Here is a 19,310-nt window from a genome sequence, read left to right on the forward strand (position 1 = left end):
ACTCCTGATCCCTACGGTGTGCACCTGTCACCTCGCCTCAAGGTGACCTGACAAGAACCTTTGTGAATTAGTCCTTTTTTAAATGTTTTTATACTTTTGTAAAAAAATGTATAATTAAAATTTTATTTAACAATTGTTAAAAAATATTACAATGTAAATTTTTTTTTTTACAGGATATGGAAGCCGGAAGTGCCATGGATTGGGGGGGGGGGGGGCACAGTGACGGGGAATCAGAGGCAGGCATAATAGGGAGGAGGATCGGTGTGGCGGGAGCAATTACAGGAACAATGCCCTGTGTCTGTCCCTGCAGCAGCTGAAAGCCAGCTGCTGCAAAGAGCTGCACAGGGCATCCTTCTGTAGTTGCCCCTCCGCACCAATTCTGACTGCTGTTTGGGGCCCCCCTCCCAATGTGCCTGAGCCCCCTACGGGAGGACTCGTGGTCCCCCCCTATCAGCGCCCCCCGTGCATGTTAACAATGCACCTTGCCAAAAAATGCACTTCTCTCTACACACATACAGTAGCAGTAGAAGGATCCTAAAGGACGAATAAGGAGTTCTAGAAGGTAGAAAATCTGAACTTTTTCAGGAAAGGTCAAACTTTGCATATAACCTATCCGCTTTGTGTTTAGACCTATGGGTTATAACCTCCATTCAGTCTGAATTGCACATGTTTGTGTCGGCTTTACTTTAAAATCACACTAACACAATCACACCTGCACAGCGCATGATGATTGACAGCCTGAATAAGTCTAGATAATCAGTGCATGTTCAAGTGCTTGGAAGTAGCAGTGATACATGCACATGTCAGACATGTATAAATCTGCTTTTAATGAATCCTGGGCAAGACTTTTCTGCTTTTTGTTTGTTCTTTGTTTTGTTTTTTTGGCACATTGTAATATATGAAATATGAAATAATATGAAATAATGATATTTCAAAGTCTTATGTTGAAATCAATCAATTCTTGTGAGACGAATTTCCTTAATTAGATCTGAGTCAGCGTAATTCAAAAATGTGTATTTATTTGTACACATTTAAATACAAAAGAATGCTTACAAAAATAGTACAATGATTCTTATAGAAGATATAAGGTTATTTCAAACCTAAAATGGCAGCCCTTTGTATGCTGGCAGCCTGTGTGCAAGACATGTGTCCTTCTGTCTGTAAAATTCAAGAGACCCCCTCCTCCCAGCACTCATTATTTTAACCAAGCTCTAATCTCCCGCCCGAAAGATACCTCCTCCTCCACAAAGGTGGGGGCTAAGGGTGGTTGCTATAACAGAGCTGACATGTGTTAACACTTAAATCACAACTCCACAATCTAATGACAGGATGTGAGGAAGAAGGAATATTTTAGACTTAAAGTCTGGAAAAACATTGTCTCGACTTACATATGCCTTCTCGCTTACACATAAAATGACTTTCTAAAAACATATATAATGAACTAGATAAGTTTACATAAACAATATCACTTTACATAGCCCTTGAAAATATATATAAAATATACAATATTCATCAAAATCCTGACAGGTTTTAAATATTTACTTTTCCAGCTATGCAAGCCATAACACAGAATTAATTGATTCAAGGTTTTTCATTCACACAGTAAAAAAGTATGGGAATATTATTATCCTGAATAAGTATAATAAAGCCAATTAAAATTTAGATATTAAGAATATAACATTCCCCTCTGAAATATGAATACCAATCATATTTTTCAGATTAAAAATTCATCCATCATCATTCATGTCACATTCAAACAAACTTTGATTCAATAACTCCAAATGTTTTGTCCTACACAATTGGATTCATACCTTCAAAACCTAATTTTCCTCTTTAATTTACTTTGTAACAAATCATCTCCTTTCTTAATATCACTTCTAATTCGATTATATAATTTTTTCATTCTAAACATTAAACATAACTGGAATATAAGGAATAACATAATAATAATAAAAATAATTACAATAGGATGTGATAAAATATTTCCTGTCGCTAAAGTTATCGAAGTTTTTCCCCACATGGATACACTATTACTAAATCTTTTCCACCAATTACTTCCTGAAAATTCTGACCATTGATGCGATATTTCTTGCAAATTACCTTGTTCATGTTTAAACAATACTTCTGCATTCTGCAATTCCTTAGCCAAAGCTATTAATAAACCTTGATCCTTTTGAATTATATTTGCCCATTTTTCCCATGGAAATTCATCTATTTGAGAAATATTATACTGTGTAGGAAGAGCGCTAATATTTTTCATAAACATATTTGTTAAATTTGTTCTCAATCCATTAATACTTATTGCAACAATATCTCCTTCTATACAATACAACCCTTGATCTAGGTTTTCTGTATTTGTACAAGAAGAGAAAAAAGTTTTAACCCTTTCTGTATCTGACATTATCTGAAAACAAACCTTCTTTTTATCTACACGAGTAACTAATTCAGAATTAATTTTATTTTCAATTCTTGCTGAACATAATGTGTGATTATGATAACAAGAATGAAATATGCTTTTATCTTGATTAGGTAAACATATAATTTTAGACTGGAATTGTAAACATGATGACAAATCTAATTGTTCTAATTCAGAATTTTCATTGTTAAATACAAAATCTGTATACTGTAATTTATAGTATAATAATTGTGTATTACTGACAGGTAATCCCAAAACAGTGATTGGAACCAAAATTTGTTCTTTTCCGGCTATTGGAATCATAGAAGAACTATAACATATGTCCTGCTTGCATCCTATCCATTTATTTACCCATAAATCTGTATGATTTATCGCATATAAATATTCTTTGGGCAAATACTGTAAAATGCCAAGAGGAGTTATTCCACTCTGAAATGCTTGCGCAATTATTTTAAAATTAGTGGAATATTCCGTTTGAATTTCTAAACATGCTCTGGCTATATGAGAATGTTGTTCACTTCTCATCAAATAAAGAGTAATATTTTGAAGATGTAAAATAGATGGACCCATTATATTAGCAGTTTTAATTACCATATTTTCTAAAATCTGATTTAAATGTCTTTGTATTTTAATACCATTACTTCCCACTAAACCAGCGGTTTCTAGATCAGACTTTAAAGTATTAATATCCATACTATTTGTTATACTCCCGATAGTGCCAATCCCTCCTAAAATACCTTCAACAATACCACGCTTATTTCTGTTATAATTTCTATTATTAATTCCAAACCATCTCTCAATACCCAATTCCATATTAACCAGATGTCCTTGACATTGTGGAAACCTTGTAGAAATTTTCCATTCTGAAACATTAAAGTTCCACAAAACAATGACAAACTTTCCCTCTCTCAAAAGAGTTCTGGATTGGAAATGGTTAATCTGAAAAGGACTTGCAGAGAAACTTTTCTTATTGACACATGGAGTTTTCCTTGGAGACATAACAACAACACTTGCCTTTGCACATTTCACCGGATAATTTTCTATTGATATGCAACATTCATATATACCAGTATCATTCAAAGATACTCTCATTTGTTGATAAACAAATGTATCATTGATCCAATTCACACTACCAAAAATTCCTTTATGAATTATGATAGTTGAACTATAAAGAAAACTACCCAAAAACTCACCATTCCTTTTCCAAGTCAACAATGAATTTTGAGGTAAAGATATTTTTGTATCACATATCAAATGCAAATTATCTTTATCTTCCATAATTTTCAAAGATTGTGGGAAAATATTAATTTCTGGAACAATCTTATCAACTATAAAGATATCGATTTTGACCCTTATTTCAGTAAATTTTCTTATAACTTTAAAATCCCATGTTCTTACAACGTCTCCTTTTTCATCTCCAATGATGTTTAAATATTTTGGATTTAATATCTTTACAAAACTTTGAAAAAGATAATAAAATTGATCAAAGGAATAAAGTATTTTCCCAGATCTTGTCATAATATTAGTAACATCTCCAGACCAAATTGTTGACTCATTACCCTTTAAAAATATAGACCAGAAACTCCTCAACAATATGTTACACTCAAAAGTTCCGGTTTTGTTATTTAGTCTATAAGATCCCTGCATTTTAACAAACTTTGTTTTGGATTCTATTTTAACTTTGATGTCAATATCATTGCTGTGAATGAAATACAATTGTAAACAACAAAGATATCCATCACCAATACATAAAAATCCATACAAATCTTCTGCTGTATTAATATCAACATCTCTAAAATTATGATTTTTATCATATGCACTAATATCAATAACTCTATCATTTTTGTCCTTTGTAATGATATCAATGTTCTTATTTTTCAGTTCATCTCTCTTATTTCTGAATAACATATGATCTTTGTTGTGTAATTCTTCATTCCTGTTAGTCTTTATATAACTTGAGCAGTTCTTGATATATCTTATCACAAATAAAATTGTCACTAGGGAAAAGATGCATCCTGTAGTGATGATACACTTCCTCTCTTTAAAACTTTTCATTTGTTGTGCTGACATCTTTTTCTTTTGGAATACGCACTTTCTTCAAGTTCGATTTTTATTTTTAATTCCTGAAAAAATAAAGGCAGCATCATTATCTCGGAATATAAAATTTGTTATACCCACATTTTTCTTTCTGCATACTTGTTTCACTGAACTAAGAAAGTATTTGTACCCCTTGAACATCGCAAAATGTCCATAGACTTTCCCAATTACTTTTCCATGTTTCAACTCCTGAAACTCTGTGATGTGTCACCATCTCTGGGTGTGGCCTCACATGTAACAATTCTTTAATCATCTTTTATCTTTTCTGTGTTAGACTTGTGTCAACAATATCTAATTTTATCTTAAATAAACCTTTCTGTTCCTGGTCTACTTAATAGACCACTTATCTTATACAAAAGATAATTTTGGTTTAACAACAAAATAACACAATGTTACAAAAAACAATATCAATTGTAAAATATCAAAAAATAGATTATTCTGAAGATTAAATCCGATATGTGCATGGATTTAATAACAATCCTTCATGATATATATGTGTCTTGTGTGTGCTGGAGAAAAAATCTCCCTGGAATGTATGCCCTCCAGTAATTGACTGTCTCCTCTCTTGTTACAAAATTCTACTCCTAAACACCAACTCCCACCTTTTTTCTTTTTAAGACTAGCTTAAAAGTTCAGCTGGGCTATATTGTTCCACAGAATGAGTATTTTCCCTCCCACCTTTCTAAAACAATGAGTGTCTCATTCTAAATTCCTAAGGGTTGCTATGAATAACCCTTTGTAAAAAATCATTTTAAACATACACAAACCTTTTTACCTTATCAATATATATACAAATTATTTCCTAATCTCTTAATCAAGAAACATTGTAATATAAAAACTTATATTTTTAACTAACAAAGACACTTTTTATCATGAATTAACTTTCTTTTTCAAACTTAGAAATATGAGGAGGAACCATTTTGTATACCTTCTTACTCCACGAGGCAACACAAACTCCATTTTATTTTCTCAACTGAAAATTTTTAGAGAAACCATTTTGTATCTCTTCTTCAACCAATTATGACTCCACGAGGCGATACAAACGCCATTTTACTTTTTCTTTTAAACTCAAAAGGAGAATACTTTGTAGCATCAGAAATTGTGCTTCTTACATCCATTAAAAATAACTGGAACAACATCAACCCAAATATTTCCTTTGTCCAACAACATTTATCAATCCTAGATTTAATTATCCGATACATCCTCACAATAATACCTACAAACTGTGAATGTTATCATACATGAAATCTCTGTTTTTATTCCCTGATATTACACATCCTCTGTCACAACTGAAGTTTGCTGATATATCCCAAACTAGAAAAACATGATTATTCAACCTCTAAACAATAGTTAAAGCATCATCATTAGTGAATCCCACCTGAAGGTGTTGTGATTTATATAAAAACACGAAAATCCTTTTTTGTCATGACACAAACTTATGGTCTAATGACCCAAATAATAACTCTGTGGCACCCTATGAGGATAAAAAAGATTGTGACCTTTTTTCCCTCTGAAATTAAAGGAATCTGTGTGTCCATTTTTTCACAACATTAATAGATACCATTCCAGGTTGAATTACTAACTCTCCATGCAAAAGCTGCTTCCTTTGCCAATGAATTCTGCTGTTCTGTTACCTACAGATAACTCACTATCTTTTTATGTGATGGAATTTTTACAATAACATATGCAAAAGAATTACTCTCTGCAAGGTCAAAAACTACTTCTAATGTCTCTATCTGCACAAGAGTCTTATTGGATGAATCCACAAAACCTCTACATAGATAACATACAACATATGAATTATCACTCTAAATCATTAGTGAACCTTACTTCTCTTCCTTGTCAATACTCAATGCGGTTTAACTCAACAAATACAAGCTCATCACTTTTCTCTGTCTCTCCTTGTTGTCTATTCATTCAATTGCTAATTGAGTACCATGCTGAAAGGTCTTCAGTTACTGAATACACAACTATTCTTAAAACCATTTTTTTCAAGTCCTTTCAATGTTCAGCCAGAACAAAACAAAAATAAAAACTTAATACTCATGACAATGAAACATTGATAAAAAATAATAATCCAATAGATTATCCTTGAAAAATATTAAAATTATATCAAAATCCTCAATAATATTCCAAACGTCAAAACCAAATCTTTTTAAACTCATATCAATCCTTATTCATAGCCATAAAACGTCAACCAGAAAATTCTTACCATATCTGCAGTTAATTTAAGGACTGCTGACTGTTTTCAGAGTGTTATATGCTACATAATTAAACCTTTCCTGTCTTAATGGACTATTTTCAGGTTGCAATCTTTGTCTTTGGTTCTTAGAAGAAAAATGAATTTGCTTATTATGACCTCTATACCTCAGATTACTGTGCCAACGTACAGAATAAACTTCTTGACGCCTGGGCAAAATTTTCGGATAATACAACCTCTTTTGTGTATTATTATTATTCAACTTTTTATGGACTTTTCTCTGAGCATATGGCGATGAAAATCTACATTTCTGCTTACTATCAGTATTATTTAAATCAACTGACTTCCCACTCTCATTTTCTGAGGAAATATTAACATTTGACTCATTACAGGATATGACGTTGACGGCTGCCTTCATCATATGTTCATCATCCTCCATCCTTGAGCACTGAACATGTGCAAAAACCTCAGCTTGCAGTAATTGGGTCTTAAGTATATTTAGAATATTTTCATGTTCAAATTTTTCCTGGGTCAAGAAAACAATTTGATTTTCATTTTCTTTCAGAGATTGCAATAATGCATCAATTCTATGTTCCAATTCAATTTTTTCAGTCAATAATTGTTCAGTATATTTCTTCTCCTGCTCTGCTGCAATTTCTATTGCATTCTCTAAATTTTCAATATATGTACAAAAAGTCTCACAACTTGAACATCTAGGTTCAAGAAATACATTATCAGTTACACTTTGATTTTGTTTTCCTGGCATATCAAACACCATATCATTATAACTTTTAACAAGTTTCATTATATTACGTACTTTTTTCTTTGTTTTAACTAATGAGAATCTATCCTTCTCAATGTCAGCATTTGCCTGAAAGCATTGATCATACATTAATTTCCATAAAACAGCATCAGAGACCTGTTTCGATAAACCTTTAAATTCTAATGTACTTTCATCAGCTAAAACAGCTACAAATTCCATAATTACGTTTCTACTCACCAAATAAAAAACCCGTCAGTTTTTTCCTGGAAATTCTCCGGTCTTTCACAATCAATCGATCGATTTGTCTTCTAGGTTCTTTTTCAATCTTTGCGAAGTTTAATCTCTGTTCATCAATTCATTCCCCTCTGATCAAAGGATGAAGTTTGGAAAAAAAAACTTCCGACTTATGATTGAACTGGTTGTAGCTCGCCAATTGTTAGATATATGAAATATGAAATAATATGAAATAATGATATTTCAAAGTCTTATGTTGAAATCAATCAATTCTTGTGAGACGAATTTCCTTAATTAGATCTGAGTCAGCGTAATTCAAAAATGTGTATTTATTTGTACACATTTAAATACAAAAGAATGCTTACAAAAATAGTACAATGATTCTTATAGAAGATATAAGGTTATTTCAAACCTAAAATGGCAGCCCTTTGTATGCTGGCAGCCTGTGTGCAAGACATGTGTCCTTCTGTCTGTAAAATTCAAGAGACCCCCTCCTCCCAGCACTCATTATTTTAACCAAGCTCTAATCTCCCGCCCGAAAGATACCTCCTCCTCCACAAAGGTGGGGGCTAAGGGTGGTTGCTATAACAGAGCTGACATGTGTTAACACTTAAATCACAACTCCACAATCTAATGACAGGATGTGAGGAAGAAGGAATATTTTAGACTTAAAGTCTGGAAAAACATTGTCTCGACTTACATATGCCTTCTCGCTTACACATAAAATGACTTTCTAAAAACATATATAATGAACTAGATAAGTTTACATAAACAATATCACTTTACATAGCCCTTGAAAATATATATAAAATATACAATATTCATCAAAATCCTGACAGGTTTTAAATATTTACTTTTCCAGCTATGCAAGCCATAACACAGAATTAATTGATTCAAGGTTTTTCATTCACACAGTAAAAAAGTATGGGAATATTATTATCCTGAATAAGTATAATAAAGCCAATTAAAATTTAGATATTAAGAATATAACACACATTATTCCTGCCTTCACTTTCTATTCATTATGATCTTCTAATCTGTGCATAAACAGGAAATTCTCTGTACTAAGAGCCACTTATATCTCCAGTCACTCCTGGCAACCCGAGTGAGTGAATGATGTGCCAGCACGGCACAGGTTAAATTTCCTATGACAGCCATCCAAGGCAGCGTATACTGCAGTGTAATTAGCACTCTTCTTGATGGCGATTAGCACTTAGCAGCTACTCTCATAATGTTTAATGAAGACATCTGTACGTTGAGATGTTTAACCGTAAGCACCTTTTGAAGGAGTTACAAAAGAAATTGTACAGGGCTAGGGTAATAAATGATTTTACTTTATCCATAGGCCAATAAAAAATTATATTGGTGGCTCATGATTCGAGAAATGCCAGGTCTGGCTGCCAGATGGACTCAGAGAGTCATTAGTCAATGCCATCAAACTAGTCCAAAAAAGTAGTAAGGTCAAGCCAGAACAAGATCTGGGAGCTGCAGGAGGGAGGAATTAGCAGTATTAGTTACAGTAATAAGTTTAGATGATAACATCTAAGATTTGTGTTGCTTCAGCAGGACCGCTGCTGCGATATTGGCTCAATCACAGGTATCAATTTTCAGGCTGTGCTAGGGGAGTCTCAAATGCTCAAATAGCACCAGGCATACCACATTGAAATATGTATTGTGTTGAATTGGACCCATCAGTCACATTACAGGAAAAATCCTGTAATGTCATAATATACTATAATGTTTTAACCACTTAACCACTTAAGCCCCGGACCAATTTGCAGCCAAAGGACCAAGCCCCTTTTTGAGATTCTGCACTGCGTCGCTTTAACTGACAATTGCGCAGTCGTGCAACTTGGCTCCCAAACAAAATTGCTGTCCTTTTTTTCCCCACAAATAGAGCTTTCTTTTGGTGGTATTTGATCACCCCTGCGGTTTTTATTTCTTGCGCTATAAACAAAAATAGAGCGACAATTTTTTTAAAAATTCAATATTTTTTACCTATGCTATAATAAATATCCCCAAAAAATATATAAAAAAACATTTTTTTTCCCTCAGTTTAAGCCGATACCTATTCTACATATTTTTGGTAAAAAAAAAAAACGCAATTAGCGATTATTGATTGGTTTGCGCAAAAGTTATATCGTTTACAAAATAGGGGATAGTTTTATAGCATTTTTATTAATATTTTTTTTTTACTAGTAATGGAGGCGATCAACGATTTTTACTGTGACATTATGGCGGACACATCGGACATTTATGGGACCATTGTCATTTATACAGCAATCAGTGCTATTTAAATGCACTGATTCCTGTGTAAATGACACTGGCAGTGAAGGAGTTACCACTAGGGGGCAGTGTAGTGTTATGTATGGCGTTATGTGTTTTTTTTTATTGTAGCGTGGCCTGGCATGTGACGTCACTGATAGTCTTTCCCTATAAAAGGGAAGAGACGATCGGTGACAGCCACAGTAGGAAGCACGGGGAGAGGTTTGTTTACACAGACCTCACCTCTTTCTTCAGCTCTGTGACGCATTTGCGGGACACCAGCAGTGATCAGGGCCGCTGGTTCCGCGGCCACGGTCACGGAGCTACGGATCGGGTCACCGCCGGCACGCTCCTGACCCACGGCTGGGCACTTAAAAAGTACAGGTACATGCTTGTGCCCAGCCATGCCATTCTGCCAACATATATGTGCAGGAGCCTATTTCTGAGATTTTACAGGTGCACTTTTTTTTTGGAAAAAATACATCTTTTTTAATTAAAAAAATAAGACAACAGTAAAATTAGCCCAATTTTTTTATATTGTGAAAGATAATGTTACGCCTAGTAAATTGATACCCAACATGTCACACCTTAAAACTGCACCCGCTCATGGAATGGCGACAAACATTTACCCTTAAAAATCTCCATAGGCAACGTTTAAAAAAATTGTACAGGTTGCATGTTTTAAGTTACAGAGGAGGTCTAGGGCTAGGGCTACTCATGTATGCGTTCGCTTCTGAACGCGAGGTCACCGGGACAGGACACGTTTAAAAAAAAAAAAAAAAATTTCTCTTATTTATTTTACTTTTTTTTTTTTACACTTTTTTTTACACTGTTTTTTACACTGTTTTAAAAAAATAAATAAAATTGTGTCACTTTTATTCCTATTACAAAGAATGTAAACATCCCTTGTAATAGAAAAAAGCATGACAGGACCTCTTAAATATGAGATCTGGGGTCAAAAAGACCTCAGCTCTCATATTTACATTAACCACTTAATAACCGCCCTATAGCCGAATGACGGCTTTAGGGCGGTTTCTTAACTGTGGGAGGCCGTCATATGACGTCCTCCCAGAATTCCGCTCTCGCGCGCGCCCCCTGGGGCGCGCACTCGAGAGCATCCGTGACCGCCGGGTCCACAGGACCCGGTGCATCACGGATCACGGTAAACGGCCGCTCGTCGCGGCCGTTTACCACGTGATCGCTCCGTCAAATGACGGAGTGATCACTTGTAATCAAAACGGCGTCATGTTATGACGCCGGTTCCTCCCTCCCCCCTCTCTGTACCGATCGGAACAGCGGAGGGGGAGGAGATCGGTGTCAGCAGCGATGTGGGCTGCATCTGTAGTGCCCACATCGCTGCTCACCGAAAATTAACCCCTCAATTCCCTGCAAATACTCTGCAATACCAGTGCATACTCTGCAGTACCCTGCAATACCCTGCATTACCCTGCATTACCCTGCATTACCCTGCATTACCCTGCAATACCCTGCAATACCCTGCAATACCCTGCAATACTCTGCATTACCCTGCAATACTCTGCAACGCTCTGCAACACCCGCCAATACTCTGCAATGCTCTGCAACACCCACCAATACCGTGCAACACTCTGCAATGCTCTGCAACACCCTCCAATATCCTGCAATGCTCTGCAACGCAATACTCTGCAACGCCATACTCTGAGATACCCAGCCATACCCAGCCATAGTCGGTGATACCCTGCAATACCCAGCCATAGACACCCCCCCCCCTCCCGCCGCCCTCCGGTGCTTCTACCGACTCGCCAATACTATCAAATCCAGAATCTTTTTTTTTTTTTTTTTCAGGCTTCCCAGCTTAGAGGTGAGATGCGGGGTCTTATTGACCCTATATCTCACTGTAAAGAGGACCTGTCATGCCATATTCCTATTACAAGGGATGTTTACATTCCTTGTAATAGGAATAAAAGTGATCAAAAAATTTATTTTTGGGGAAAAAAATGTCAAACTAAAATAAAGTAAAATGAACAATAAAATTTTTAATTTTTTTTTAAAGCGCCCCTGTCCCCATGTGCTCGCATGCAGAAGCGAACGCATACGTAAGTCCCGCCCACATATGAAAACGGTGTTCAAACCACACATGTGAGGTATCGCTGCGTACGTTGGAGCGAGAGCAATAATTCTAGCCCTAGACCTCCTCTGTAACTCAAAACATATAACCAGTAAAAAAAAATTAAATCGTCGCCTATGGGGATTTTTAAGTAGCGACGTTTGGCGCCATTCCACGAGCCTGTGCAATTTTGAAGAGTGACATGTTAGGTATCGATTTACTCGGTGTAACTTCATCTTTCACGTTATGCAAAAATTGGGCTAACTTTACAGTGTGTTTTTTTTTTAAGCACAAAAAAAAAGCATTCGAAAAATTGCTGCGCAAATACCGTGCGAGATAAAAAGTTGCAACGACCACCATTGTATTCTCCAGGGTGTTTGCTAAAAAAACATATATAATGTTTTGGGATTCGATGTAATTTTCTAGCAAATAAATGATGATTTTTACATGTAGGAGAGAAATGTCAGAATTGTCCTGGGTGCTCCAGAACGCCTGATGGCGCTCCCTGCATGTTGGGCCTCTGTATGTGGCCGCACTGTGTAAAAGTCTCACACATGTGGTATCGCCGTACACGGGAGTAATAGCAGAATGTGTTTTGGGGTGTAATTTGTGGTATGCATATGCTGTGTGAGAAATAAACTGATAATATGACAATTTTATGACAAAAAAGTAAAAAAAATCTTGATTTTGCAAAGAATTGTGGGAAAAAATGACAACTTCAAAAAACTCATCATGCCTCTTACTAAATACCTTGGAATGTCTTCTTTCCAAAAAGGGGTCATTTGGGGGGTATTTGTACTTTTCTGGCATGTTAGGGTCTCAAGAATTGAAATAGGCCGTCAGTACTTCAGGTGTGATCAATTTTCAGATATTGGCACCACAGCTTGTGGACTCTATAACTTTCACAAAGACCAAATAATATCCACCAATTTGTACTTATTTTTACCAAAGATATGTAGTAGTATAAATTTTGGACAAAACTTATGAAAAAAAATTACTAATCTGCTAAATTTTATAACAGAAATGAAGAAAAATTCATTTTTTTACAGAATTTTCTGTATTTTTTCTTTTATAGCACAAAAAATAAAAAACCCAGCGGTGATTAAATACCACCAAAAGAAAGCTCCATTTGTGTGAAAAAAAGGACAAAAATCTCATATAGGTCCAGTGTTGCATGACTGAGTAATTGTCATTCAAAATGTGAGAGCACCAAAAGCTGAAAATTGGTCTGGTTATTAAGGGTGTTTAAGTGCCCAGTGGTCAAGTGGTTAAAATGCAATAAAAAAAAAATACATTTTGTCATTTAAAAAAAGGAAAAAAAAATGGCCCTTTAAGAGCTATGGGCAGAAGTGACGTTTTGACGTTGCTTCAGACCTGTAATGATATGTTTGAATGTCAGGCCACGAGAAGGATCCGATCGCCGCTGCCGACGTATCTAGATCACGGCGGAGGGCACCGGATCGCAGCCGTAGGGGCGAATCCGCCACAGAGACCACTTTTATCTTAAACCAGACTGCTCACTGAAGAGGAGGACACTGGGGTTATGGCAGCTTGCTGCTGCCATAACAACAATATCCTCCTTCAAATTACCAACGTATAATGACGGTGGGCGGTCCGGAAGTGGTTAAGAAAGCACCTTTAAAAAAAGGCCTTGAGCCCCATTCAGTGACTTTGGCTAGGCTGTGATGATTGTCATTGTATTGAAGCATTTTCCTCTCCTGTCATCCAGTGATCAGACTGTAACGCTAACTGTGTAGCAAGTCACAAGGTAAGAGGCTTCAGATGGGAGCTGATCTGTGTCACATATTTGTGAACACAGCCAAAAACTGTACAGGCATCCGGATTTACCTAATTATGTAATCTTTGAGCCAGCATCTCAATCAAGGAAGTAGATGATGACCCTGGATGATGCCAAAAGAAAGATGGCGCCATCCTTTTGGACAGAAAAGCAGATGAAGGCATAATCAGGCAGAGCCCTATGAACTATGTGAGAGGGAATAAATAATGAAAATAATGTGCACTTAAAGTGGAATTACAGGCTATAATCAATGTTAAAAAATGCTCCCTCCCCTCTTCTAACACCTATGCTGACTAACCTGTGTAAAAAAAAAAAGATATATATACTTACCTATTTAGAGGCCACCCCCGTCCAGTCACATGATCTACGTCAGCCAGCTGCAGGGAAGGGGAGGGAGCTCCAACAATGGGTGGGCCACAGAGGTTTATGGGTGAGATCACAGCCCCCCAGGCATTGCCAGCTGTTGTTGAGCGTTCTCTCCTCACCATTGCAGCCGCTGCTGGCAGACACAGGGGAGATCACTTGACCAGAGCAGCCTGACAGGTTAGTCAGCATAGCTGTTACAGGGGTGGAAGGAGCATTTTTAACGTTAGATAGCTATAGCTTAGAATTCCACTTTAACTTGAAAAAATGTATCCAATGACAGGTCTACTTCAATAATTTTTGGGCATTCCACATCTTAATCCAATAGTGGAAAATCTTCCTGCATATTTCACCAATTTTCCCTTCTCCTTTGTGCAGTTAAATTGCCATATCATTAAAATTACCTTAAAGATACAGTATATATACTGTATATATACACTGATTGGCCTTCAGCTGCAGACTGGTCAGGGTGCCCATGCTGACCCGTGTCCACAGCCAGAAGCACCCCACATGAGCATCAGAATTGGACACTTTTCTTGTGGATGGCCAGGTTCATGTGCGTCGCTTACCTGGGCAAAATATAACACCAGGGTGCAGTATTGGAAAAACGCAAGCCAGCAGAGAATGTTCTGCTGGGAAACATGGGGGTTGATTTACTAAAACTTGAGAGTGCAAAATCTGATGCAGCTATGCATGACAGCCAATCAGCTTCTAACTTTAACTCGGTCAATTAAAGCGGAGTTCCAGTCTTTTGTTTGTTTATTAAAATTCAGCAGCAGTAAAAATTGCAGCTTCTGACTTTTAATAACACTCACCTGTCCCACAGTCCAATGGTGTATTCACCACAGCCATGCTCTGTCCGTGTCCTCCCTCGGCGGTGCCGGCATCTCTATTATGGGCACCTGGCTGTGACAGCTTGCAGCTTCACAGCCAGGTGCCCACTGCACATGCGCTTGAGGCACTGCGGTCTGTGACTGGTCCCGACATCTTCTGGGGCCTGTCATATGTCCCAGAAGACTTCGGGAGGGAGAGCTCCTCCTTACGATCGCCAAGTGGGAGCAGGTACCTGTCAAATTTGGGTACTTGCTCCTCCCCTCCTTCCCAAAAGCTCAGTTTCACAAACAGGAGAGGAGGCACTTTTGGGTGGAACTCCGCTTTACGCTTTGACAAAAAACCTGGAAGCTGATTGATTTCTATACACAGCTGTACCAGATTTTGTACTCTCCAGTTTAAAAAAAAAAAATGTACATATTGTGGCAGCATGCAGGTAAAGTCACCTGGTTGTATCCAGGATGGGAAATATGTGTGCCCTAGATTCAGGCTTTATGCAGACCTTTACAATTAGAGGGGAAGAGTTAATGAGCCCAGCTGAAGTAAGTGGGCTCATTAAGACCTCTACAAAAAACCCCAGCATGCTTAGGGAGATGCTCCATCCTGGAACCAGTTTTGTGTTGTATAGACTGGGGAGTGTGATATCTGTTCTGTGCGGTGAGTTAACGCCTGTGTGGCAAACCTCTACAACAGAGACAGGGACTGGTGCAGCACAAGGCTGCACTCAGTTGTTAGACAGGGAATCTAAGTGTGTAGTTAGAGGTCAAGCTGACCAGGATTTATTTTCATTTTATTTTTGTTTGGCTGTTATATGTATCACTGCATGTAGCATAAATAAACCGCATCTTTTGTTTTTTGCACCTACAACGCTGTCTGCTGTGCCTGATTTTGTGTTGTGAACCCATCCAGGGGGTCACACACACCCGCTGCCGAGCTAACCCCTCACAATATATACATACACACACACACACATATAAACATAAAAACATACATACATCCATACATATACTGCTGAGCGGAGATTGACACAAGACAGTTGACTTAAAGAGGGATTCCACCTAAAAAAAAAAAAAAAATATTAAAAGCCAGCAGCTATAAATACTACAGCTGCTGACTTTTAATAAATGGACACTCACCTGTCCCGGGTTCCAGCGATGCCGAGGCCGATCGATCGCTCGGCCCTCGGCTGCTGCCGTCACCATTCTAGGTGAGGGAATCAGGAAGTGAAGCGAATCGGCTTCACTTCCCGGTTCCCTACTGCGCATGCGCGAGTCGCGCAGCGCAATAGGAATTCTCCGCGCTGTCACTGGGACCCGTGTGTGTCCCAGCAGACAGCGCGGCAGGACAGGATATGACATAGACTCCCACGGGAGTCTATGCCCGGAAGTGGGTGTAAATTCCTGTCTTTGACAGGTATCTCCACCCCCCCTCCCCCCTGTAAGGTGCCAATTGTGACACCGGAGGGGGGGAGGGTTCCGATTAGTGGAGGTTCCACTTTAGGGTGGAACCCTGCTTTAAGAAGGGGGGCAAAAGTATAAATCTGTCTTTGTCAGTAGGCAAACTCAAAGTTTCACCATCATGTCATGCGTGTCTGGGCACTGCCATGTTGCCAGCAACGCCTGGGTACTGTGGACAGTGGAGGAGTATGTTGAGGTATGATCCTGTAAGACATTAAGTGCATATTGACCCTCCGCAATTATCGGGGGTTTAAGTGGTTGGCACTTTGGCGCTTGGAATCGCCTTGGGATGTACGTTGCTTTTTAATGCACATGTTTTGCACTTATATGACATAAGTTGCACTTACCTTGAAAAGATTTGGCTCATCCTTTGTTTACATTTTTATTTTATTTATCAATATTTACTGCATTGAGCACTTTGACATTACAATTGGGATCATGTAGTAGGTAGCGTCACTCTTTATAATTGTTTAATATGCAAAATATGACCACATGAGTGATTTACTTTGATTACTACTATATCAGCATCACATCACCTGGTATTTCAGACATCCTGATCTGAGCTGACCAGTATGATGTTTTGTATACATCTTGTGTCATAGTGGGCATGAAAGTGCTAGATCTGTCCTATATGAATTGTATAAAGACTAGGGGAAAGGATCTCCTGTCCCTCAACTAATCAGGTGTTCAGCCTGACTATAAAGCATTTATAGAGCCCCTTTTGTCCCTTCTGATTGCTTCCTGCCAGGAGGTGCAGCACTGCTGATGGGCTGTCATATGCTCTGCCCTGCTTATCACTAATAATTAGCTGTACAGGGTCTCCTAAGTGCTAATTAGATTAAGATGCCTTGGCACATTAGGGATGGCAGTGGCTCCCTTGCACGGTGTGTCTGGTTGAAGGTTATGACATGCCTGCGGTCAGATATATTAACACGGCTCTGACAGCTGGATGACAGTGTGCCATCCCGCTATGTCATATGTCGGTGATAACAAGGGGTGAGGGACACACAACCTCAACTTAAATGTTTTTAAATCTTTTTGAATCTGTCCCAAAGCCTACCTGTGTGAGAAGCCTCAGAGGGAGGCTTCATTTCTCTGGTCTACATATTAATCACAGAAGAGTAAAGATATATTAACTTCAAACCTATCTGTGTGTGTTTTATTCTAAATACATACAGTATATAGTCTTAGCTAGTATATTAAAAGGGGTGTGTACGGATGCAACCAATTATTTAGTGTTTGCTTTTATTTATTTTTTGGAATTACAGTAAAACTTTGGTTTGAGAGTAACTTGGTTTGAGAGCATTCTGCAAGACAAGCACAATTTAAAAAAAAAATTTGACTTGATATACAAATAGCATCATGTCACAACTGAGTATAAAACAGAACAGAGGCGCCTCTAAGTGTAGCAATATGGTCACATTTAATGAAGGTACAACATTTAGCAACATTGGTGGATCAGATACCAATTGGGTGTAAACGGACAGGCGGTCCCTTTACATCCGACCACCCATAGCAGAGAGTGGGCTGTGTCTGTGCCAGCTCTGCATAAGAAAAGTGGGCACGGACCAGCCATCCGTCTGCTCTGCGGAGATTAGCGGATAAATTCCCTGATAAGCTGCGGCGAAGGGATGAAAGGGTTAAAAAAGAAAAAAAATTATTAGAAATGAATCATTAATTTATTAGTTTGTTCCACTTTCCTTCTCTTCCCTTCCCTCCCTCAGTTGTAAAAAAAAGGGTCGGGCTCACAGATGTAAACACTAGATTGTTTACATCTGCGAGCGCTATGATTGGTCTCACGATGACCAATCACAGGTATCCCAAAGTACAGAGCCACTTGGAACAGCTCTGTACACAGGGTCTATAAGCAAAGCTGCCCAAGGATGGCTCCATTAACAGGCGCACAGGTCACATAGTGGTTTTCTGCAGTGGTGTTTATAAACGGCATGGAGCAAATGAGGCTCCAGTCCCTTCGTTGTTTACAGATCTACGGTAGTATATCATATCCATACAAAACAAATGGACCCAATGCAGACAGCATAGAAATCAAACTCAGAATAGCACTACAAGGCTGGAATTCTAGGCTACCATAATATATACAGCACATAAGCGTGTATATGTAATAATAAAAAAATATATACATCTATATAAACAATGTGTGTGTGTGTGTGTGTGTATGGTTGTGCCACAATATTTTCTCTTTTAAAAATTCAGCACCAACGTACATGTTAGTAGTAATAGATATTGAAGCAGATGGTCAGCAGCCTAGGACGAGGAGCCTCTAATGTGTCTGGCTGGCTGTAGACACTGAGAAAAGCTTCCACTGTCTCTGTGTTCCTCTTCCCATCCATCTAATGAACACATCCTGGGCAGCAAGAGGTATGCAGAATGTAAGGTTCTCTTATACACACTTAGGTACCCATTTAAAAAGGATCACAATCAATATTTGCTGTTTTTGTCATGGGAAATATCAACTGTGCCTGTGCCAGTTTCAGCTGCTCAGGATAATTGCTGAGCTCATTTTCACCACTTTTAGACTTCGGTGAAAGGTGGAATTTATACATTTACATTTTTCAAGCTTTTAGAGGCTTTTTGCTGTTTTTCCCTTTGCTATAACAGAAGTAATGGATTACTCCAGAATGAGACAGTTCTTGAAAGGCGCAGGTGTGTATTTTCTTTTGTTGCTTTTTTTTGTTTTTTTTTATTGCCTTCTTGTCAGTTTTGTTTATTTTTTTCACTTTTTTGCCTGCCCGCCTGCCTGTCTTTTCATATACGTTATGCTGCATTTCAACTTCACAAT

General features: G+C 37.8%; 2 protein-coding genes across 5 annotated transcripts in view; both read right to left on the reverse strand.

Annotated features, from left to right (window-relative positions):
* KIRREL3 (kirre like nephrin family adhesion molecule 3) overlaps positions 1 to 19,310 on the reverse strand; it is a 1,324,921-nt gene that overhangs the window by 182,022 nt on the left and 1,123,589 nt on the right. The window lies entirely within an intron of this gene.
* On the reverse strand, positions 1,000 to 7,916 carry LOC143934324 (uncharacterized). Its single transcript, XM_077457842.1, has 2 exons — positions 7,714 to 7,916; positions 1,000 to 4,539 (listed from the first exon to the last, which is right to left on the reverse strand). The coding sequence occupies exon 2, from the start codon at positions 4,484 to 4,486 to the stop codon at positions 1,814 to 1,816; it is 2,673 nt and encodes an 890-aa protein (XP_077313968.1). The 5' UTR covers positions 4,487 to 4,539; positions 7,714 to 7,916; the 3' UTR covers positions 1,000 to 1,813.

Source organism: Lithobates pipiens, unplaced genomic scaffold (genome assembly GCF_037356315.1).
Source record: "Lithobates pipiens isolate NorthernLeopardFrog02 unplaced genomic scaffold, aLitPip1_a1.2 Scaffold_27, whole genome shotgun sequence".
Taxonomy (NCBI): Eukaryota; Metazoa; Chordata; class Amphibia; order Anura; family Ranidae; genus Lithobates; species Lithobates pipiens.